Source organism: Stegostoma tigrinum, chromosome 3 (assembly GCF_030684315.1).
Source record: "Stegostoma tigrinum isolate sSteTig4 chromosome 3, sSteTig4.hap1, whole genome shotgun sequence".
Lineage (NCBI taxonomy): Eukaryota > Metazoa > Chordata > Chondrichthyes > Orectolobiformes > Stegostomatidae > Stegostoma > Stegostoma tigrinum.
Genome location: NC_081356.1, coordinates 68822578 through 68847636, shown reverse-complemented (window position 1 = coordinate 68847636; position 25059 = coordinate 68822578). Strand labels below are relative to the sequence as shown.

At 40.6% G+C, this 25059-nt stretch overlaps 1 protein-coding gene across 2 annotated transcripts in view; it reads left to right on the top strand.

The window, feature by feature from the left end:
• Positions 1-25059, top strand: part of lmnb1 (lamin B1) — a 60880-nt gene that overhangs the window by 21901 nt on the left and 13920 nt on the right. The window contains exons 2-8 of one of the 2 annotated variants that reach the window (XM_059644662.1): positions 9597-9753; positions 11729-11854; positions 16486-16656; positions 23408-23533; positions 23624-23844; positions 24489-24603; positions 24812-24916. In XM_059644662.1, the coding sequence (XP_059500645.1) occupies positions 9597-9753; positions 11729-11854; positions 16486-16656; positions 23408-23533; positions 23624-23844; positions 24489-24603; positions 24812-24916 (1021 nt within the window). Of the gene's footprint in view, positions 1-9596; positions 9754-11728; positions 11855-16485; positions 16657-23407; positions 23534-23623; positions 23845-24488; positions 24715-24811; positions 24917-25059 lie in introns of both variants that reach the window. The other variant, XM_048528135.2, reaches the window with a different exon arrangement.

The following is a 25059-nucleotide window of genomic DNA, read 5'->3' as shown; positions in this document are numbered from 1 at the left end:
GTTGCAGGTCAGTTAACATCCCAATACTCTGGACATGTGTTTCCAGCTTGAGTCTGTTTGCTTAGGTAATGCTAAAGTAGTTTTACTGGTTGCGTTTATTTTGAACTTGTGGTATAGAAACCACTGTACTGTGAGTAAATACACAACAGTGCATTTTTGAGATAAATTAGAGCCACTATTTGACAGTCCTGCTAAACTTGCTCTGAGGCAAGGAACCGATAGGGGTACGGGAGCAGTCTGGTGCAAAAAAATAAGGACAGTAGTTCAGCATTAAATCGGTGCTGTAGGAACAATATTTTAGTTTGAAGATAGGCATGAAATCAAAACACAACCTATTCAATACAACAGACAAAAACCGAAATTAATGTGTAATGTTTAGTGATAGCAGGAACTTCAGATGCTGGAGAATCTGAGATATTCTTCTGAAGAAGGGTCTAGGCCCGAAACGTCAGCTTTCCCGCTCTTCTGATGCTGCTTGGTCTGCAGTGTTCATACAGCTCTACACCTTATCTGTAATGTTCAGATGGTTGGGTTTTGATCCAGGAAGAGAGAGGCAGTAGGAAGAGAACTGGTTTGCAGAATTTTTCTTTGTGCCAAGTCAAACATTTTGAAAAGCTCTAATGATGAAAATGAATTGTTTGTCACTTAAATGATTACTGTATGCAATTATTCACAGGAATTGAAGAATGCTTCCTATTATCCCCAACAATGGCGGTGACGGGGAAATGGAACATCTATCCTAAAATTCTAAAACATTGAAGTTTGCATTGCAAAAAAGCTGCAATTGAAGTGGAAACTTCCTTTTCAATGTGGTTTATGTTTGACTATATTTATCCCACGTGGATTGTTAGACCATTTCGGAGAGCAGCTATGTGCTGTGGGTCTAAATTCACATTCAATCTGACTGGATTAGGTGGCAGATTTCTTCCGTAACTGGCATTGGTGAACCAGATGGTGTATAAGCAAATTTGCTGGAAGTTTTTTTTTGTGTGCATTCCAGGAACACTGCATAGTAGCCTTCCAAAGTAAAACCTGAATAAGAGTACAGAATTAGCTAAAGAAAACAGTGCTTGCAGAAAAATTCTGTCTGAATAAAATGAACAAGTTAGTGACTGATTATTTAAAATAGAGTATGAGTAAATGAAAAATACTTCACATTAAAAGGAAGTGGATTAGTGACATTAACTGATGATTCAGACTTAGCAATACCAATTAATTGTGGAGCAAAAATGATCATGTCAGATGTAAATGATTACTGAATTCTCAGGTCAGAAAAATTTGAATGCACTCCCTTTTGTAGCTTTTCTTTGCTGTTCTTGTTCATGCCTGAGTTTTTAAAATATTTGGTTCACCGTTAATTGTGCTTTTAAGCTGCACGATCCCAAATTGTGGACTCCTCTCCCAAACCTTTGGCTGTTCCACTCTCCTCCTAATGTATTCCTTTTGTATTTTGGTCAGCCGTCACAACTTTTTATGCATAACTATCAAATTAAATAAGGTGCCTTAGAGCCTATTTTACAACTATAATGTTCTGTAAATGCATATGTTTGACCTGAGTTCTAGGAGTGGGAATTAGAAATTGCTTTGTAGTAAGCAGGGCTGTTGCAAGGCTGTTACGGAACAGATGCATAGACTGTTGAGCAACATTCAGTGACTGACTTCGGTAGTATAGTTTATTGAAATTGCTCAAGCACGTAATACTAAAAACAAAACTATCAACTGAGCACTTGAATGCAAACTAGCTTTTGAAAGATAAACTCTTGAAATATTTTTTGATCACATGGAACAATACAAATCATAGTCCGTATTTCACTTTAATTACACATCTATCTTAAAAAGGAATATACTGTGTTATTTTTGGATGATTAACCTTAAACTGTAGGCCATTTTGTGCAGTAACCCATCATTCTCGCTGGATCTGGGCTAATGTGCTCCATTTCTATGTTTTAAAAAAATTCTGGCCATCATGAATGGAGACATCACCCATTCAGTCCTGAATTAGAATGCCAAAGATTAAAGATTAATGTACTAATCTACTCTGATACTACCTACTTTCTCCCTTTTTGCTGAATTCCTTAAATTCCTAAAACATGATTCTTGACTTGAGGAAAAGCATTTCTGTTGTTTTATTTACTTCTCAGCAGCAGCATGTATTCATTTGACTGTTGACCAAGGTTGGGTATTGAATATTCCTGTAAAATGTGTTCCGAAAAAAAAGTAAAGGAAGGTGAGGAGGAGGATTGACAGTTTGTAAGGAGAATATGGCACAGCTGGAGAAAGAGGTGCCTTGGCTTCAAGGATGGGATCAATTTGGCTATAGCTAAGGAACAAAAGGTATACATTTACATTGTTAGATGTAGTCCGTACACTTTTTGTGGTGGAAAGGATGTAGAGGAGCAAATGTGCCAGGAAATTACAGAGGTGTCAACAATACAGTGCCATTGTAATGGTAAGCTTCCAATACCCAAATCCGGTCTAGGACACTGGCAGTGTAAGGATTAGGAAGGGGCAGATATTCCTGAATTAATGTCCTGGACAGTTTTCTGCTGCAATATATCCTGTCCAGCAAGAAATTATGCACTTGTGGACCTCCTCCTTGAAGAAGTGGGCCAAGTGGATCAAGCCTCACTGAGGAGATATTTAGGAGATAGTGATCAATTGTATTGTAATTGCACTAGTCAGTCCAGAGCGAGAAAAGTCAATTGGCAGGGACCTGACTTTAATAGGGTGGGAATGGCATTGGGTGGGAATGGCATTGGGTGGGATAGACTGCAATAAGAGGCTGGCATTACTGCCAATGGTCAAGAAAACCTGCAGAACAAACCCAGCAATTGCAGAGCAGTCAGTTTATTGTTAGTGCTGGGGAGGTTCCTAGAAATAATTATATCTGGAATTAATACCCACGTGGAGATAGAAAAGTGGATTGGTTGTTTAGGAAGGGTCAGCATGGATTTCTGAAAGGTAGATCATGCTGATTAATGTGTTGGAGTTTTTGGAAGATGTAATGGGTTTTGAGGGAACAAGTTATAAGAATATTGTTATCAATGTGACATACACGCACTTGCAGAACATGGTTGATACAGACTTGAAGCTTCTAGTCCTTGCAATAAAAGGGACAGTGTGCAGTCTGAATACAAAGTTTGGCTAAGTAGCAGAAAACCTAGTAATGGTCAATGGATATTTTTTAAGCTGGTGGAAGCTATGTAGTGGAGTTTCATCAAGTCAGCATTAGTTTCCACATTTTTTTTTTGTAAAAGATGCATGTGTATGATCTAGACCTCGGTGCTCAGGAAGCAGTTTCAAAGTGTGCATGTGTGTAGAAAATTAGGATGGTAAACTGGGAGGAAGACCATGTTAAACTCCAAAAAGACACAAGCACGTCGATGGATAGCAGATGTGGTTCAATATACGGAGGTCTGAGGTGAGGTATTTTTGGTAGAATGTTGAAAGAAATATAAAATGGGGAGACAATTTTTTTAAAAGCGGGTGCAAGATGAAATGTATCTGTGTGTGTTTTATGTGCACAGCCTGTTGAAGCTGGTAGAACAGGTGGAGATGGTAACAAAATCAGACGTTGCTGGAAAAGCTCAGCATGTCTGGCAGCACCTCTGAAGAGAAAAAATTCAGTTAACATTTTGGATCCAGTGACAGAGTTCCGAGGAAGGGACACCAGACATTAATTCTGATTTGTTTTTCCTTCACAGATGCTGCCGACCTGCTGAGTTTTTCCAGCATCTTCTGCTTTTGTTACTGATTTACAGCATCTGCAGTTCTTTCAGTTTTTATCAGGTGGAGATAGTAATTAATAATATATCACCCTCAGCTTTATTAAAATGGACATAGGATACAAGAGTAATGAGGTGATGTTGTGAAACTTCTATTAGACCTTAGCTAGAGTTTTTTTAAAGTTCTGAGCACCACCTTACAGGAAGTATGCTCACCTTGGAGACAACACAAGGAATGTGCGAGGATGGTTCCTGTGATATGTGAATTCCTCTACGTATAGATTGGCGAGAAGGTGGCTAGGTGATGGTTTTTCGAAACTATAAGCAACTGAATAGAGCGAATAGTGAGAAACTGATCATACATGTAAAAGGACTGAGAATGAGGGCACATTTCTTTTCAAACCATTTTAAAATCAGCGAATGCTCTGGGGGGTGGGTGGGATTAAAAAGAACAATTTCCTCATAGTGGGTATGAAAGTTCACTGCCTGGGAGTTTGGTAGAGGCAGGTTCAATTAAGGCACTTAAGAGAGCATAGGACTGTTATTTGGAAATTGTGTGCAAGAATATGGGTAAAAGCAGGAGATTGGCAGTGGGTAATGCTCATTAGAAGAATTAGTGTGCATGCAATGCAAGTGGACAATGGCTGCCTTCTATGCTAAACATTTCTGTCACAATGTATAATTCAAATGCCATAAATCTCAACCGCTTTGTAGTTAATTCTGAATTTTGCATTCTTAAGGTGATTTTAAAATGCAATATTTTTTTCTCGGTTTCTAAATATGCCTCCCATAGCTTTTTTTTTGAAAAATTATAATTGTAGATTCCTTTCCCGAGGAAAAAGTGACACTCTTATCCATCAATGCATCCACCTGCCCAAGAAGCAAAATTTCCTTTCTCTGCCATCTTTGGAGCAATTTGTTGCTTTCAGGAACTGTGAAGGGCATCTGCATTTTTAAAGTGGTCCTGGCTTCCAGAATCCAGGGAGAACCTGACAATTGTGAATACTTCCCACTGTGCCAGCGGGGTACCATGGTAGTATGGTGCTTAACACAAATGAGGCAAACTGCGGAGAGTCAAGAGGGAACTTGCTGCAGCTCAGAGAGTAATTCTCCATGAAAGTTCCCCGGATTGATATTTACCCAAATTTTCGGTCAAGTTCAGCCCACTGGGCAAATCCAGCATTAGGACCATTGTTTAAAAGTTAGGGTTTGCCTAATTCTTTAAGGACAGTTAAGTTGAAATATTTTGAACATTGTTCAGCTTTGACTCAAAATGCAGTAGAAGCTGGGTGCTTGAACCATTTTTAAGGCAGAGTTGGGTAGATTTTTGTTAGGCACAGAAATTGAAGGTAGATAGAAACATGGATCAATTATATTGAGTGGCAGTGCAGTGTCAAGAGGCCACATGGTCTACTTCTCAACTTGTAGGTTCATATCACTACGCTCAGTGGTGAAAGCCCAGCTTCCCAGTGCAAAAAGACCAGACTGAAGCTGTGACAGCAACGTGTAGTGTATACTATAGCAAATTACTGAGTCTTTCTCAACAGAACCTTCATATTCCTCGCCTTGCCACCCAACAGGAAATAATGCCTAGAAATGCACAATACTCCAGGCACTGTCTAACCAAGCTCCTGTAAAGTTAAAGCAGGGCTTCACTATTTCTGAGATAATAAAATGTGAGGCTGGATGAACACAGCAGGCCAAGCAGCATCTCAGGAGCACAAAAGCTGACGTTTCGGGCCTAGACCCTTCATCAGAGAGGGGGATGGGGAGAGGGAACTGGAATAAATAGGGAGAGAGGGGGAGGCGGACCGAAGATCGAGAATAAAGAAGATAGGTGGAGAGAGTATAGGTGGGGAGGTAGGGAGGGGATAGGTCAGTCCAGGGAAGACGGACAGGTCAAGGAGGTGGAATGAGGTTAGTAGGTAGATGGGGATGCGGCTTGGGGTGGGAGGAAGGGATAGGTGAGAGGAAGAACCGGTTAGGGAGGCAGAGACAGGTTGGACTGGTTTTGGGATGCAGTGGGTGGGGGGGAAGAGCTGGGCTGGTTGTGTGGTGCAATAGGGGGAGGGGACGAACTGGGCTGGTTTAGGGATGCAGTTGGGGAAGGGGAGATTTTGAAACTGGTGAAGTCCACATTGATACCATTAGGCTGCAGGGTTCCCAGGCGGAATATGAGTTGCTGTTCCTGCAACCTTCGGGTGGCATCATTGTGGCAGTGCAGGAGGCCCATGATGGATATGTCATCTAGAGAATGGGAGGGGGAGTGGAAATGGTTTGCGACTGGGAGGTGCAGTTGTTTGTTGCGAACTGAGCGGAGGTGTTCTGCAAAGCGGTCTCCGAGCCTCCGCTTGGTTTCCCCAATGTAGAGGAAGCCGCACCGGGTACAATGGATGCAGTATACCACATTAAGCAGAGGTTCACCTGCACATCTGCCAATATGGAATGTCATCTTGGGGCCTGGGATAGGGGTGAGGGAGGAGGTGTGGGGGCAAGTGTAGCATTTCCTGTGGTTGCAGGGGAAGGTGCCGGGTGTGGTGGGGTTGGAGGGCAGTGTGGAGTGAACAAGGGAGTCACGGAGAGAATGGTCTCTCCGGAAAGCAGACAGGAGTGGGGATGGAAAAATGTCTTGGGTGGTGGGGTCGGATTGTAAATGGCGGAAGTGTTGGAGGATGATGCGTTGTATCCGGAGGTTGGTAGGGTGGTGTGTGAGAACGAGGGGGATCCTCTTAGGGCGGTTGTGGCGGGGGCGGGGTGTGAGGGATGTGTTGCGGGAAATACGGGAGACGCGGTCAAGGGCATTCTCGATCACTGTGGGGGGAAAGTTGCGGTCCTTAAAGAACTTGGACATCTGGGATGTGCGGGAGTGGAATGTCTTATCGTGGGAGCAGATGCGGCGGAGGCGGAGGAATTGGGAATAGGGGATGGAATTTTTGCAGGAGGGTGGGTGGGAGGAGGTGTATTCTAGGTAGCTGTGGGAGTCTGTGGGCTTGAAATGGACATCAGTTACAAGCTGGTTGCCTGAGATGGAGACTGAGAGGTCCAGGAAGGTGAGGGATATGCTGGAGATGGCCCAGGTGAACTGAAGGTTGGGGTGGCAGATGTTGGTGAAGTGGATGAACTGTTCGAGCTCCTCTGGGGAGCAAGAGGCGGCGCCGATACAGTCATCAATGTACCGGAGGAAGAGGTGGGGTTTGGGGCCTGTGTAGGTGCGGAAGAGGGACTGTTCCACGTAACCTACAAAGAGGCAGGCATAGCTGGGGCCCATGCGGGTGCCCCTGGCCACCCCCTTAGTCTGGTGGAAGTGGGAGGAATCAAAAGAGAAGTTGTTGAGGGTGAGGACGAGTTCAGCTAGGCGGATGAGAGTGTCGGTGGAGGGGGACTGGTCGGGCCTGCGGGACAGGAAGAAGCGGAGGGCCTTGAGGCCATCTGCATGCGGAATGCAGGTGTATAGGGACTGGACGTCCATGGTGAATATGAGGTGTTGGGGGCCAGGGAATTGGAATGATGCCACCCGAAGGTTGCAGGAACAGCAACTCATATTCCGCCTGGGAACCCTGCAGCCTAATGGTATCAATGTGGACATCACCCAGTTTCAAAATCTCCCCTTGCCCTACTGCATCCCTAAACCAGACCAGTTCGTCCCCTCCCCCTACTGCACCACACAACCAGCCCAGCTCTCTCTCCCCCCCCCCCCCCCCCCCCCCCCACCCCACTGCATCCCAAAACCAGTCCAACCTGTCTCTGCCTCCCTAACCGGTTCTTCCTCTCACCTATCCCTTCCTCCCACCCCAAGCCGCATCCCCATCTACCTACTAACCTCATTCCACCTCCTTGACCTGTCCGTCTTCCCTGGACTGACCTATCCCCTCCCTACCTCCCCACCTATACTCTCTCCACCTATCTTCTTTACTCTCCATCTTCGGTCCGCCTCCCCCTCTCTCCCTATTTATTCCAGTTCCCTCTCCCCATTCCCCTCTCTGATGAAGGGTCTGGGCCCGAAACGTCAGCTTTTGTGCTCCTGAGATGCTGCTTGGCCTGCTGTGTTCATCCAGCCTCACATTTTATTATCTTGGAATTCTCCAGCATCTGCAGTTCCCATTATCTTTTCACTGTTTCTGAGTTTGATTTACTCGTGCAATAAAGCCTAATGTTCCATTAGCCTTCCTAAATACTTTGCATGTTTGCTCAGTGAGGAAAAACACCTACTTCCTTTATTTTTGTAGATTTACACTTTCTAAACTTGTCATTTGAAATAGTAATCGACTTTCTCTGCTTTCATAACTTCCTTTTTTGAAATTTAATTTTAAGACTTTGCTCGCACAGATATAAGGGGAAATGTCCCTACAGCCCATTAATACAAGTGAAGCACCTAGAAATCCAATAGAGAAGAAAGCCCAGCCAAGGAATGTAAGAAATGGGAACTTGTTACTGCAGGGAACAGCTGAAGTGAACAGGATGGGTACGTTTTAAGGAGGAGCTGTACAAGCAATTGAAGGAATTATAATGAGATTTATTAAGGAAAAAACAGGAGAAGATTCAAATAGATCATAAATATAATGGACTGAATCGTTTCTGTGCAGTATGTTCTATAGATATTTTTAATACAGAAGAATTTCATGTTAATGTATCTATTAACTCTCAAGGAGACTGAAAGGCGCCAGTAGGCCCCAAAGTATTTTAAGTGAGTTTGAGAGGTCTCATGTAACTGCATTGATGGTCTGTATCTGATGCCCCCTTTCGGACAGGCTGTGGAAGCAGTCACTGCCATGGGTATACTAAAACAGAGAAGCAAACATTGAGATGGAACTGTCAGGTACCAGCTCTGATTTTGTTAAGAATTATTGCCATCCAATTTCTGTCCAATATATGGAAGGTTAGGAAATTGCTCCATGAATTGAGATCAAGTACGAGTAGCACACTGTTCACTCATGAGATTTTTGCATTACCATTCAAAATTTGAAGCATAAGTAGATGTATTTTCTCATGCTATTAAGAACCTCACTTTTCCAAGCACACCATATTATCCCAACTGACTCACCCTTGCCCACATCCTCCAGGGGCTAGGAAAATGGAGTCCACCTTTGTGAATTTCGGAAGAAGGGTCTAAGCCTGAAACATCAGCCTTCCAGCTTCTCTGCTGCCTGGCCTGCTGTGTTCACCCAGCTCCACACCTTGTTATCTCAGATTTTCCAGCATCTGCAATTCCTACTAAGTCCACCTTGTCACAGTTGTTCAGCGTGTTTTTACTACAATCATGTCACCCTTCTTTCTTTGAAATGCTGGAGGAAACCAGTGAGCATACCTGACCTGCAGAATCAAAAGACTGGTTATGCATAATGACTCTTATTTGCTAAGTTTGTACTAAATAGTGAACTAAAAAGGATGTGGGCTTCATGCTCAAGTTCCTTTTAATTTCCCTGACATGATAATGATCTTCACTTCTCATTTTTTCTCCTTATTCTCCTGTTTGGAAATATCCCTTTGAATCAAAGCATTTAGATATGATATGTTCCTTTTTGCTGAAATTTTGCATAAATTTTCTAATGTGAAGTTTTGATATTTTTGTGAAGTAGAAGATGTAGTTAAATTTAAAATGTACAGTAAAATTTGAGGCATGTGGAATTTTGGTTGTGTTAATGCTAGTCTAGGCACAAACATTTTTGAATTGTTAAAATTTCTATTGTTGATTAACCCTCTGTCTCAAGAAACAAAAGTGATACCGTATTAACAGCTGACTTCACCATGATTTCACTGAGCTGTATTGCAGTCAGTACTCAACTGTTTCTCCAGTAATTGAGCATAATCCAACTTGTTATTGAGGCGGCAGAAAATTTTAAACTTGAATCTCTCTCTCTGGTCTTGCAACAGCTTCACCAAGAAGGAATCTGATCTTCATGGGGCCCAACTTCACATCAAAGACCTGGAAACTGTGCTTCATTCCAAGGAGGCTAGCCTTGCAACTGCACTGGGAGGAAAGAATGCCCTTGAGGAAGAAGTTGAGGATTTGCAGGCTCGACTTTCAAAGGTAGCATGGTGACTATGACTGTTAACTGGAAAATTCTTAGAACTCTCACAGACTGCAATTTTAATTTCCATCAATTCTTGTTTGGAGAATTACTTTTTTTTTCTTCCTTTTCTCCAATAGCTGCTTTTTTTTTTGTAAGTGACACTGTCTGTCTTTATTCCTGTTCAATGTGGAGTTTAGCAAGTCTTCACTTAAATTCATCCTGATGAATGTTCTGTTTTAATGTTGCTTTCGCTGTAGTATAGTTTGTCACAATTTTCCTTATGTGTGGATTGCATCTTCCCCTCCGTGCTCCCCCCTCAAAAGTATGCCACATCTTCCAAATTGGCTGCTGTGGCTCCTGATGTTCTTTCTCTCCTGCCTTGGCTTTTTCTTGGATCTATATGCTGTGTCTTTACCCACTGACAGAAATGGGAGAATTAGCTCCTCTCGGTTAATAAGAACTTTTCTTTCTTGCAGACTGTTGTGTTATGAATGATACTTATAATGCCTTTTTCAGTTCGTCATTTTAGCTTCTGGACTCTGCATTTTTTTTGGTCATTTAAAGAAGCCTTTAGATCTGCCTTTATCTCCCAGTTGCTTTATGAATTTGTGCTTTAGTTTTGCAGCTTTCATCGTTTTGGACAAAGTTTCTAAGTGCACACAATACATTATATCACTCCACTTGTACTTTGTTTTTCTGGTTATTTCTGTACCAGACATGGCCTGTTGCATTAGACATAGTATAAAGTAGTTTCAGATACTTTTCCTGGTACGTAAGTTGGTTGAAGTACAGGTATTGGACATCATGTAATTGCTTCTCTATTACTATTTACTATTTTTACTATTTTAAAGATAATCCTGAACTATTATAAGTAACTGTTTCTTCTCTTTTTCATCCTTTCTGAAATGATCCAATGCTATTGTGCAATATATATTCAGTGAAAGATTATTTCCACTGTTGATTTAATGCACAGGCCTGATTAGAAAATGACTTCTGAACACTTTTTAAAAAAAAATCTTCAATTGCTATTCAGTCTTCAATTCAATCATCCTTGCAATTTTTACTTTTGTACAGTTACAGTATAAATACTTAGCAACTATGATCCAATCAGTAGTCCTAGAATTTCATCAGATGATTATGGACTTGGCCTATGCAAACTGATCAAAAGGTAGCAACATCTAGTGTCCTTGTGAGCTGACAGATACTTTAATGTGAAATTCCTCTGTCCTTAAAAAAATCTACATAATATGTTGCACAGAAACAGATCAGTCAGTCCACTGCAAAATTTGCACACCATTTAGGGCTTCTCTTTTTTTTCTTTTAAATAAATCCCATCATCCTAACTCCCTTCGAATGCTTGTGCATTTTTTCCTTTAAATGTATCTGTCATGTTTGCTTCAACCACTTCCTCTGGTAGCAAGTTCCTATTTCTTATGCTCCTTGGCTAAACTTTCTTCTTTGTGTTCTGTATTGGATTTCTTGGTGTATTAATGGGCTAATGTGGCAATCTCCCTGTATCCATTCCAGCACATTCTAAAAATTAAATGTTTTAAAAGGCAGTTCTGGAAGCAGAGAAAGTCCATCAGACAAATTTATTGCATAGAAGGAGGTTATATGATATAACTTGCCTTTCCATATTTTTAACTAGTACAATCCAAACTAATCCAGTTTACTTTCCTGTCTCCTGTAGCCTTGTCTTTTTCTCGTTTTCCTGTCTCTCTTTCTTTTTGTTTTGAAAATGCAGTAGCCTTGGACTCCTTTAACAGATCATTCTGTGCCAATTACAGCTTTCTACATAAATAAGTTTCGGCTAACTCCTGCCATCATAAAGATATTACAAGGCATGATCTGCCAACAAAACAAATTCTGTAGCCATATGTTTGTAAAATAATGGCTGCTTTTTTTTGTGTTGGTCAGATTAGCTGTGTACTTTTTATATGTATGGTTAAAATTGAGTTCTTGAATATGTTAAACTTACTTCCTTTACTGAAGCTGGAAGTTTCCTTGGCTGCTGTGAAGAAGCAACTTGAAGAAGAGACTCTCTTGAGAGTTGATCTTGAGAATCGATGTCAGAGCCTCACGGAGGAATTGGAGTTCAGAAAGAATGTATATGAAGAGGTAAGAATTCTTGCAGTTAAATGTAATGCAATATTTATGGATTCACATTTACAGTTGGCAGCAAAGCTGTAATTGTCATTCGTCTCCTGTGGATCAAGTGGTCTGTGCTAATTTCTAATTTTGAGAGATTCCGCAACACAGAACTGTAGTGATTTCATCAACCTGTCCAGGCAACCAATCACTCCACTTTCTTTTCACAGGCACTTGTGAAATCTGTGCAATATCTAATAATTTTTAGAAGTAGCCTTGTTTTGCAAAAGGAGGCAAGTGAATGTTAGTACTGCTGTGTCTGTTTCTTTATTTTGAAAAAGTCAGCAAGTTATTGTGGAGCCATGATCTAAATCCAGCATTGCTCAGAAAGCATGCGCCAGCAGACCCTGTGGTGTGAAGAGAAACATGCTTATACTGTTGAGTTTGTCAGAATGAACACATTTGAGGCCAAAATTTTGCGTTCAGTTCTGAGAAGTCTAGAAATTCAGAAGTAAGTTTTATTGTTTGTAGTTCAAGGAAGCCACTTAAATCCGCAGAATTGATGGCTCTGAAGGGTCACCGGACTCAAAACATTAACTCTGCTTCTGTCTCCTCAGATATTGCCAGACCTGCGGAGTTTGTGCAGTGTTTTCTTTGTTTCAAATTCCCAGCGTCCACAGTTCTTCATTTTCTTTTGGTGTTTAACCAACCAAAGTGTCTCGTTTGTGAAACTTTCTGTCTGGGGATGTTTGAATAAAAATCTGCAAGTTACTGTAACTGAGAAAGTTCAGACTGTGTCTCTGATTTGAGTTCATGACTCTAAAAGGATAATCCAATTACCTCCACACTAGGAGAGAACCTGGAAGGAAGGAGTCAGTTATGTAGAAACAGAACTGAGAGATTGTATAAGTTCTCTGGATTTGTATCTTTAACCAGTGGTGTTGAGAAACAACTATAAATCTAGTGATGTTTGCTTTAGATCTTACCAGTAACATGTCAGTTGATTGTTTTCTTTGATAGTAATGAAAGTTTATTTACACTTATTTGCAGCCTTGTGGATATGTTTTGGTGACTAAGAGCCATGTTAATTAACAAAAAAAATCTCGATCCATTTTTCATTTTGGGGTCGAATAATCAAGCAGTGTCATCAGCTGGGATTGAAATGAATTGGGGCTTATATGGAAATGGAATTTATTGAATTTAAGGAATTTGTGCTTCTTTTATAAAGAAACTAAAATGGAGCTCCTAGACATCCATACCAGGAGTGTTGTGGTGAAATTTATTGCATGAATTAGACTTTCAGAGTGGCTTTGAGTTGCTAAGAGTTTTTTGGGAATGGAAGACCTACCAGTCAGCAATTTCAAATAATTCACAGATGCTAAAATGAGTTTTAATTGATGATAGAAATAGAAGTAGGTTTGCATTTTAATGAGGTCCTTCAAGTGAATACTCAATGGTTAATATTGAAATGATGGAAATCTGAAATTGAGATGTTAATCCTACTGCAAACTACAATTCAGCTGGAAATCAGGGTGGGGTGTGTATTCCTTGAGTTAGAGGAAAAAGCTTTAGAATTGTAAAGACTTTTGAATTGAAAGGAGAGAATGAAAAGAGCAATGGATAGGGAGGAGAAAGTAAGATTAATTGGAAATGAGAGCAGAAAGGAAAAGTAGAGCAATAGAAAATAAAATGTTTGATCCCCAAAGAGAGGGGGAAATCCAGACATGACCTGGCCAAAGAAAAGCTTAGGGCAAAGAAAGAGGTAGTAACTTGGAATGATTCCACTGAGAGATTTATTTGTCTCAGAATTCATTTTTAATGCATTGTGCAGAGAATGGAATTGAAAGATACTTCATCTCATTTGAAAAAAAAATTAGCTGTGCAGAAAAACTGATTAAAAGAACTTTGGGCACCTTCTCTTAATGTTAGTGTTTTGCTGTATATAGCTATGAATATGTGCACCAGTTTTTGAGAAGAGCAGTCTGCAGTGTCATGTGAAAAGTTTTCTGTGGTAAAACCACATTAATTAACTAAAGTTAAGCATGTGATCTTTCAAACCAGGTTTTGTTCTCGTCTTTGGTTGTCCAGTTTTGCAATCAGCTGGGATAACACTGATCACAAAGGAAGAAACATTGAAGGCTAGAGCCATTGTCCAGAAATTATAAAATAGTGGTTAGATAATAAACACCTTGTCTGCTTATTGGAAGGACTTTACATGGGGTTTCTAACAGTGAGAATGAAAAATGGAAGTTCTTTCATTTATTTTGCTGACAACACTGGATGGGACAGTTTTGTAGAGTATTGTCTTTTGCAGAGTAGCAAATGACAAACTGCAAGTTCAGAATCACTGTTAATTCATGCCTTGCCTTGTGTTAAACACTTGTATTCACAAGAGGTAACATAGAAAATAGTCTTGAGTCAAAAATGTTACTGTGGATGTGGCTGTTGCCATTCCCATTCCTCTAACTCAAGGCAACTACGAGATATAAATATGAGGAAGCTTCTTTTGAGAATATTTGTGCTTTTTTTGAATTGTTGAAGAAACCAATTTGGATTCACTTTTGTATTTTCATCCAGTGTCCCTTCTTTCTTAACTATGGAGTGAGCTGAAAAAATGCTGTAGGCAATTGCAACCTGACTTCTTCCTTATTTTTGGATTCGAATGTACTTTCTGAACCAACTGTGGTAGAGACTTTGTTTTTGTTTAGAGAATGGTTTAGGCCACAGCATCAGTTAAAATACCAGCCGAACCACTTCCTGAACCTCTACCTAGATTTAGAGCATTAAGTTGCACATTAGACAACTCTGCTTCTCTTCTGGGAGTGTGACAAGTTAATGGTGAATTTTTCTTTGATGTATTCACCTTGCTGGAACTCAAATGGTAAATACTGCTTTTTTGCTTTAAGAACAAAAATTAATTTTTCTGTTGGATTTAGTTTAACTTTTTGTATTATCGGAGTCAACTTTCAAAAATGGCTGCTTGTAATTAATGTATGATGTCCCTCGCTACATCCAAAAGCTAGCCTCAATGTTTTAAGGGATTAAGAAAGTTTTTAGTTATTGTAATATGCTGTGATGGCTTACATATATTATGTAGTTTTATGTGGCAAGATTTGAAACTAATACACTTCTGGTGAAATGAAAGTACAAAGGCTTTTTAAAAATTGAGCCAGGCAGTAGGCAAAAGGTAGTTTTGAAAGAGCAAACATGAGTTTATCAATTTGAAATGCAAGTGCTAGTTTGGAGAAGGTGAAGGCTCAGTGAAATTGAACTGGCCGAGACCACAAACCTAGTTGAGAATGAGAGAATGGAATTTACAAGGGGCATCTTAAGTGTATTATCTTAGTGGCTGAAAAGTGACATTTAACAATGGAGTAGAGAGGCTAAAATTGGAATGTCAAGTGGTCACATTGCAGGAGTTTAGGGTTTGAGCGCTTTCTTAAATCCAAGGAATAAAGTTGTAGAGTTTTTAGTTGATTTGAAGATCATTCAATTATTACTAATTTTAATAATTTTACAATGAACACTGGCCATCAGGGCAGTACAACAATGACAGATATAAGGGAGGCGGGGGGAAGGAGAGAGGTGAGCTTAAAATGGATTTGGAGGTGAAAATAATGCATTCCAGCACCTACAGATCTTCTCTTGCCCCCCCCCCCCCACCCCCCTCTCAAGGCTCCAAAGAATGGGATGATTTTATAAGAATTTGTATTTTGAATTTAGAATGTTGGACAATGGACTAGTAAGTAAGTTGACAAAAGGTGCAAAGCAAAAGAAGAAAACTTTGCTGTACGGGATGTAGCAGCTGCATTTTTTTTCACGAGTTGCACTTTGGATTAAATTAAGGGAAGTGTTGAAGTTATGCTTGATGGGTGCAATAGTGGTGAATAAGGCAACAATGAAATTTTAAATAGCCAATTGGGGATGAGATTAAAGTGGTTCTGGGGTATGTTGCTGTCTGAACCTGGGCTGTCACAGTGGGTAATTCTTAGTACAAGAATTACACGTGCAGTTGAAGATTTATCGGTTGGGCTTGCAGAGTGGCTCACTTCATTGAGCTTGAATCTGCCTGTGTTGACGTGCCAACGGAATATAACCAATGACAGTGCCTTTCCCAGCTAAACAATAGCTGGGGAGGGGCAGCATTCACCACAGCACTGCCTTGAGAAATGATTTTTCTTCAGGATATTATCCTGATCAGTCAGAATAGTGGTGCAGCTTGAAGTGCCAGATAACCCTCTTCTGTTTCTATTTCTGACCTTTTCTATTTGAAGTAGAATAAGACAAATTGTTCAGTTAGAACTCCATTTTGATATGGAGGGTAATTTACCTACTGCTGCTGCATGCAAATTCATAAGATCCAAAAGTGAAAAGCTAATGAAATGGTGTTGAAGGAATTCTAATCGGCCCTTTTCTGAAGATACTTCAGATTTCTTTTAATGCGGAAGTATACTCCACTTACCCAGCTAGTCTCGATGCTGTAGCTTTCCATGCAAGTACTTTTCCCAAAGCAAGTCTAGTCTAGTGCATGCACACTCTGGACTACACCCTTCAGATTTCATCTATGTTATTGCAAAAATTGGGAAAAGAAGTGTTACTGAGATATGAGGGTCACTATTTGTTTGGTGTCACTACTCTGTCTCCTCTTTGTTTGACTCCAGGAAATCAAAGAAACCAGAAAGCGACATGAGACTCGTCTGGTGGAAGTGGATACAGGTCGCTTAGTTGAATATGAGCACAAGCTGGCGAAAGCTCTGCAGGAATTGAGAGAACAGCATGATGAACAAGTGAAAATCTATAAAGAAGAACTAGAAAAAAATTTCCATGACAAGGTAATGGCCTTTTCGTCTGATTTTTCTGTATTAACGTGTATAGGGAAGAATTACCCACTATATCAAAATAAAGGAAAACTGCTGTGTAGGTTTGTAGACGTGTTTTTTAAAAAATCATCTTCTGATATTTCAATTCATTCTATTTTCTTTTGACAAATCAAATTTTCTCCTCCTCAACTCAGTCCATATTTATTGTGCTCTCAGTTGTTACAATGTTTATATGATGGCCTTCCCAGATTTATCTGTAGAATACTCTGTTCTGTGTGCAAGTTGAGCCATGAAACAGCGAAATGATTTCCTTTTTTTTTCTCCTGGTCTAATTAACCTTCATTTTCAATCTCCAGTGCTCTATGTACCTGCATTCATTGGTTGCTCTTCAGATTTTATTATTTGCATTATATTGCCTTCAATTTTTTTTTCCAACAGTTATACACCATCTGGTTTAACTACATTTGTCATACATTCCAAAATTTAGAGAATGGTTCTGATGTTGCTCATAAAATAAATATGTCTGAGCACTAACTGTGTAAATTTGAAATTTTGCTCCATAGCAGCCAATAACCTTGAAATGTTTTTTGAACATTTGAGTATTGCTTTGTATGTGACAACCAATATGTAGATGGTGCTGATTCTCAAGTTACATTCCAGCAAATGGCTACATCTGTAAATTCAAATGACTGGATGAAATGTTAAATCATGTCTTCTCTTTTTCTGACACTGGAAAGACTTGACTTTTTTCAGTTTTTTTGGTGTTGCTCAAGTTTTAGAAGTCTTCAGTTTTATACTTCATGGAAAGTAGGCATGGTTAACAATACCAGCATTTGTTGCCACTCCCGATTTTTTGTCATTGTGTAGGCTTGCTAGGCCAGCGTATAGGAGATTAAGTATCAACCACATTGCTTGGTCTGGAGCTACGCATCAGACTGATATGATGTGTTTCCTTCCCTAAAACTCCTCACCTGTGAATAAGATGAGTTTTTACAATGATCGATGATGGCTATAATGGTTGCCATTGTGAGACTGGCATTGTCCTCCACTTTTATCAATGGAATTTACCACTGCCATGATTGAATTCAACGATTTCTCCCCCAGCGCTTCAACCTCTTGGATTAGTAGTTCAATGACATTACCACTATGCCACCATCTTGCCTGAGTGATTTTTTTTTATTAGAAAAAAAATTACTTTGTGCCCAGTTTTGTAGCTAATGCTGTACGGATTCAATTACCTGACTACTGTAGCTCTAGTGATCTTATTTTAATTACTGCACTTGTAATTCATCGTTAAAGACTATTCTTTTATTTCTACCTCTGAGCCAGAAGGCCTGGGTTCAAGTTCCACCTGCTTAAAAGATGTGTAATAACATTTCCAGTTCAGTCATGTTAAAGGCTGACGCTACCAAAGTGGAAGTAGGCATTCGTGTCAGTCCCCTGCAAAGCTGCAAAATACACAGTCATCATGCATTTCTTCACTCACTAGAGTCTACTTCATTGCAGTGCCATCCTGATTGACTTCTAGTCTGCATCCTCGGTAAAATGGAGGTTATCCAAAGTTTTGTTCAGTGTATTAAAATCTGCACCAACTCCTGTTCAGCTCTTAGCAGTGCTACAGCCCCCAGTTTAGTGATGTCTGTTAACATTCTCGCTCTTGGTTTTTACACCCCTCTAATGGAGTTATACCTAGCAATCTGTCCTCTGCAATTTACTCCAATCCCTACATAGCTCCAATTTGACCACCTTGTACCCAGCATTGACTGACAGTTGCGCCTTCAGCTGCAGAGAACCTCTCTTCCCTAATTCACTCTCCTTTTATTAGGATGTTCTTCAGCCTCAGTGACTAAGTGTCTAACACCTGTCCGCATTTCCTAAGTATCCAGACATCTGATTTTGCTTTGGGGTAGCACAGTGGCTCAGTGGTTAGCACTGCAGCCTCACAGCACCAGGGACCTGGGTTCGATTCCAGCCTTGGGCAACTGTCTGTGCAGAGTTTGCACATTCTCCCTGTGCCTGCGTGGGTTTCCTCCCACAGTCCAAAGATGTGCAGGGTAGGTGGATCGGCCATGTTGAATTGCCTGTAGTGTTCAGGGATGTGTGGGTTGTAGGGGGATGGGTCTGGGTGGGATGCTCCAAAGGGCTGTGTGGACTTGTTGGGCCGAAGGGCCTGTTTCTACACTGTAGGGAATCTAATCTAATCAATAACATTTCCTGTGATCGCCTTGATGTTTTGCTACATCTTAAGATGGGGAGTATTTTTAAAGATGAAATACATTATATTTATTAGCTTGTCCCTTGACTGTCCTATTATTTACAACCCCTGATTGATAATGACTACTTGTTTTTGATTTAATTGGTGATTTTGCCTTATTCTCGTTGTGTTGTTGCCACTTTCTTAATAATCGATTTTCATATTTTCTGTACTTTGTAAGGAAGCAATGATAGATGTAACTGTGTAATTCTGTTTTCTTTTGTTTGCCATTAGTTTCTTAAAGCTAATAATGCCTCTCACTACTTAATTAGATTTACAGTACTTGTTTGACAGTTGAATCATCAAGCAATTGACTGCTTTCTCTCCACAAATGCTGCCAAACCTCCTGAATTTCTCTAGCAACTTCTGTTTACAATTCAGTCAGAATAATGCTTTGTATTCAAAGGAATTCTGAAAAACACCAAAATAGAATAAGCAGATGAATGCATGGCTCAAGAGTTGGTGTAGAAAGGAGGGTTTTAAATTTCAGAATCACTGGGACTGTGTCTGGTGAAGATGAGGCTTCTACAAAAAAAGGAGCATCCTTTACGGAAGAGCTAGCTGATGCTGCTCGGAGGAGTTTAAACTTCCTCATCAGAGGAGAGGACACTGTAAATTAGTGCAACGGCGATGCAGCGCATCTTAAAAGCAGAGTGAATTCAGCTGCTTTGTGTCTCAAAGGAGTGAGAGTGAGAATGGAAACCCTCTATTTCAAAGCCAGGCACAATATATGTAGGGCAGCTGCGTTCAGGATATGGATTGACATGTGGAAATGTAATGTAACTATCACTGTGGTTGAGGGGAAGATGAGACTGACAACTCAACATTCTGCAATATAGGGTCTTCAGGCAAGATGGGGAGCGTGAAATTTGGAGATGGTGTCACATTATTAGGGAGTCACTTACTGCAGGAAGGAAGGATGATATATTTGAAGGGTCCATCAGTTGAGATTTTGCAAGAAGACACGAGGAATGAAAGGGGGCAGCCACACTTAGTTTATTTCAGGCTGTGAAACGGTGAGTGGGTAACTGAGGAGCAAACGTGTAGACAGTTCACTGTGATGTGTTAAATTAATAAGTTAGCTTTTTAGATTAGGAAATTTCAAGTACCCTGGTAGTAATTGGGATAATCATAGTTAAAAGATGAGGGGGCCAAATTTCTTGAATAATATACAGGCAAGCTTTTTCATATCAACATATAGATGGCCCTATAAAGGGCAGCACTGTGCTGGATCCAATACTAGGCAATTTAACCAGATAGGTGTTTGAGGTGACAGTGGAGAGCATTTTTGTGATATCGATCACATTATGTTTTAATTTCTTATGGAAAAGGAAAAAGATGGTCTGTGGCAAAGGGTGGGTTTGGGATATGGGTATGGTGGAATTTTATTTTTTAAAAAAAGGCAGTGTCGGGCTGAAATTGACTGACACAGTTATTGAGGATAAATTCGTAGTAGTCAACCTTCCAAGCATGTGCTGAACAGCATACCCTAACTAATGTAAAAGACTAGCCTTCTGCCCTTATTTGGTCTAGAACATAGCACAGTACAGGCTGTTTGGCCCACGTTGTGTCGAACTTTTACCCTAAACCTAAGTCTATCTATCCTCCACCACTACCTTATACCATCATCCGTATGCCAATCTAATAGCCGTTTAAATGCCCCTAATGAGGTCGACTCCTCTACCCTCTCTAGCAATGCATTCCATGCCCTGACCACTCTGAGTAAAGAACCTACCTCTGATGCCTCCCCTCTCCACTTCCACTCACTTTAAAACTATGCTGCCCCTCCCCTGTAGCTACCTCCACCCTAGGAAGCAGCCTCTGGCTTGCTACTCTGTCTATACCTCTGATCATTTTGTACACCTCTATCAAGTCACCTCTTATCCTTTGTCTTTCTAAAGAGAAAAGCCCTAGCGCGCTCAACCTTTCCTCGTAAGACCTTCCCTCCATTTCAGGCAACATCTTGGTAAATATACTCTGCACCTTTTCCAGTGCTTCCACATCTTTCCTGTAATGAGACAACCAGAACTGGACACAATACTCCAGATCTGGCAGAGCCAGCGTTTTGTATAGCTAGAGTATGACTTCACAGCTCTTGAACTTAATCTCTCTATTAATGAAAGCTAACACACCATAGGCCTTCTTAACAACTCTGCCACCCAGGTGGAGAGCTTTCAGGGAACTGTGGACATGAACCCTGAGATCCCTCTGCTCCTCCACACTGCCAAGAATCTTTCCGTTAACCCTGTATTCTGCTTTCAAATTTGTCCTTCCAAAATGAATCCCGTCATTTTTTTCCAGGTTAAACTCCATCCGCCACCTCTCAGTCTTGAGGGCACTGGCTATGAGGAAAAGGTTAAAAATACTAGGAATATTTTCACTGGAAAGACTGCGGCTGAGAGTTCCACAAAACTGAGAGGCAGAGAGAGGATAGTCAGAGGCTTATTCTCAGGGCAGAAGTTTCAATTATGAGGCGGCCCAGGTTCAAGGTGAGTGGGGTGGGAAGTTCATGAGAGATGTGTGAGGGGAGTTTTTTTCCATGCAGAGAGTAGTAGGAGCCTGGAACTCACTGCCAGAACAGGTGGTGGAAGCAGGCAGGTTGACGACATTTAAGAGGCTCTGCATCCTATCAATGTCCTTGTAACCTAGAACAGCCCTCCGCACTATCCACAACTCAACCCATCTTCATATTGTCTGCAAACTTATTAATCCACCCTTCCACTCCTATGCCTTACTAAAGCCCATATAAACTACATCCACAGCCCTTCCCTCATCAATTATCTTTGTCTCCTCTTCAAAAAATTCAAACAGTTTGGTGAGACATCATCTTCCCCATACAAAACCATGCTGCCTGTCACTCGCTAGTCTGTTTTCTTCCAAATGTGCCTATATCTTGTCCCTTAGTGTTTTTTCCAAGAGCTTCCACAAACACAGACATCAGGCTCACCGACCTATAATTTCCTGGATTATTCCTGTTTCTTTTCTTAAACAAGGGAAACAACGTTGGCCAATCTCCAGTCCTCTGGAACTGCACCTGTGGTCAAAGAGGATGTGAAGATATCTGCTAATGCCCTAGCTATTTCTTCCCTTCTTGCAATAACCTGGGTTCGATCTCATTTGGGGACTCACCTTCCTCAATGCAACGCAGGATACCCAAAACTAACTTCTTCGATACATTGATGTTTATATGGATCTCAGCAAGGCCTTTTGACATGGTTACACGCCAGAAACTGTTAAAGCTCGTGAGATTCAGGCTAACTGGACGAATTGGATCCAAAATAGGTGTGGTGATAGAAGATAGAGGTTGGTGGTTAAAAGCTGCTTGTGTAAATAGAGCCTGGTGTGCAGTTGTGTACCACAAGGATCAGTGCTGGGTCATTTGTTTGTTTGTGATATTCATTAGTGATGTAGATGAGTGTTTGGGTGATAGAAAGTTTGCAGATGTTGTGAAGATTGATTATGTGGTTTACTGTGAGGAGGAAGATCTAGAGTTGCAGGTGGATACAAACATGTAGAATTTAACCTTGATAAATGTGGGGTGATGCACTTTGGAAGAAGTAACAGGCACGGAATGGTGGGGGTCCTGGTGAATGCTGGAACAGAGGGATTTTGGGGTGCTTGTCCACAGATCCTTAAAGGTTTCAGGACTGGTTAATAGGACTCCTCCTGCCTTTATCACTTCGATTGTAGAATAGAAGATCAGGAAGGTTAATATTGGAGCTGTACAGACTTCGGTTAAGACACAGCTGTGGTGCTATGAGCAGTTCTGGTCACAACACTACTTGAAGAATGTTATTGCACTGAAGGGGATAGAAAGGAGATTCATCAAGATATAGCTGAGATGTTCCATCGTAGGCAATGAAGAGAAGCTGGATGAGCCTGTTCTAGTCTTTGGAGGAGAGAGGGTTGAGGCTGGCCCTGATAGAAGTGCGTAAGGTTGAAGGGTATGGACAAGATGAGTAGAAAATAGTTGTTCCTTTTCATTGAACGGTCTGTAAAAACAGGACATAATGTTAAAGTTAAGGGGTAGAGGTTTTGTGCAAAAATCTCTTCATACAGGTAATTGCTGGGGGAGCAGTTTGTGGAATGCTTTACCAGGTAGGGTAATTGATGTGAGAAATCTGACTTTTTGAGCCCCTGAACTGTTATAATATTCAAAGCAATGGGCCTAATGGGGTGGTACAGACTGAATGGGCCAAAGGGCCTCTTCAGTACAGAGAGTCTCTGAACCTCCAGTATTAGTCACCTCTTGGTTTTACTGGAAGTGAATGTTAGCTGTGATCTTTTTAAAACCTGGAAGTTGTGCTCTTCAACCAATTCTCAATTTAATATCCTTAATGCCTTTCAGATTGTTAGTGACACTCCTTTTATTTCTAAAGCTCTAATTCAAAAATTACCCTTGTTTTTGATGTTGAAATTGACGGCATAGTTGAGTAAGTGACTCAATTGTGAATTTTTTTTTTTGCCGAAGTATAGATTATGAAATTTCCTGAATAATATGTTTTGCAGCTTGAGAATGCAAGGCTCGCCTCAGAGATGAACACCAGGTCAGCCAAGGCAGCGGAAGAGGAGCTGAAAGAAAATTCAATGAGGATAGAGAGCCTCAGCACTCAGTTGTTCAACATGCAAAAAGATGTAAGCAATTTTTTTTGTTGAATTTAAAATATAATTCCTAAATGTCAATGCTTTTTATTATTCTAATTTCATCCTGCTTCCTTTCCATAGGCTAGAGCTTGGCAAGAAAGAGTTCAGGAGTTAGAAGATGCCCTAGAGAAAGAGAGGGATGGAAATCGCAGGATGCTGGCTGAAAAGGAGAAAGAAATGGCTGAGATCAGAACACAGATGCAGCAACAGCTAAATGAATATGAAGATCTTTTGGATGTTAAGCTGGCATTGGATATGGAAATCAGTGCATACAGGAAATTACTGGAGGGTGAAGAAGAGAGGTAATTCTAGAATTAATGAAATTTATAGCATGATAGGTTGAAGTTTAATTCATAGGGAATCTGAGAGAAGTTTTAACATTTTATTTACAACTTTTGCTTCCTGTAAAACCTGACTCTACTGATGTCCAACTTTAAGATTTATGTGTCAGTGCATCAGTTCCCTCAAGCAAAATATTACATTCCCTCTGCATTTAAAAATTATTGCTTATTTTATTCTCCCTCTTTTCTTCTTGAATGGATATATCATGTTTACTTTACAAACTGTTGGCACGTTTATAGGGAATTCTGGAAGATCTCAGCCAATGTATTTTCTCTCTCTCTCTCTCTCTCTCTCTCTCTCTCTCCTACCATTTCTTTGAGATTCTTGGATGGGTGTAATCAGACCCAGAGGACAGCGAGCATATTAGCTTTTGTGTTTTACTGTTTAATTCCTGTGAAGGGTCTGTAAACTACTTCCACAATTTTTTTTACTTTGTTTCTATTTCTGCATGATTTTCTGAAATAAGAACATTTCTCTCTAGCGTACTAACATTGTCGTTAATGGTGCAGCATGACCATTTTATCCCTTGCCAACATGTGGGAAAATGGCCTTTTTTATTGTAGCAGTTTTATTATTTATTTTTTGTTTCCTTTACCTTTTACAGATTGAAGTTGTCACCAAGTCCATCTTCCCGTGTGACTGTTTCTCGTGCAACGTCTAGCCGGAGTGTCCGCACAACTCGTGGAAAGAGAAAGCGTGTTGATGTTGAAGAATCTGAGGCCAGTAGTAGTCTTAGTATCTCACATCTTGCTTCTGCCACAGGGAATGTTGCCATTGAGGAAGTGGATGTAGATGGTAAATTTATCCGACTAAAGAATAATTCAGAACAGGTAGGAGAGGAGGAAGCAATTAAATATAGGATGTGTCAAATGATCGAAAATATATATACAGACAACTTTCTTTTTATTTCCTCAAATGTTTGAACAGGATCAACCTATGGGCGGCTGGGAGTTGACCAGAAAGATTGGCAATGCGTCTGCCTCTTACAAATTTACCCCAAAGTATGTGTTGAAAGCCGGCCAGACGACAGCTGTAAGTTCAAAATCTGTTCTTGTTTAATCTGAGATACTGCTTCATAAAGAACTGGAAAATGCAAAGCTTAGCATCAGATCTGAAAGTGAAGTCATTATTATCAATGGCTGTGGTGGGAAGGGAAGAATTCCATTGTTGGTCAA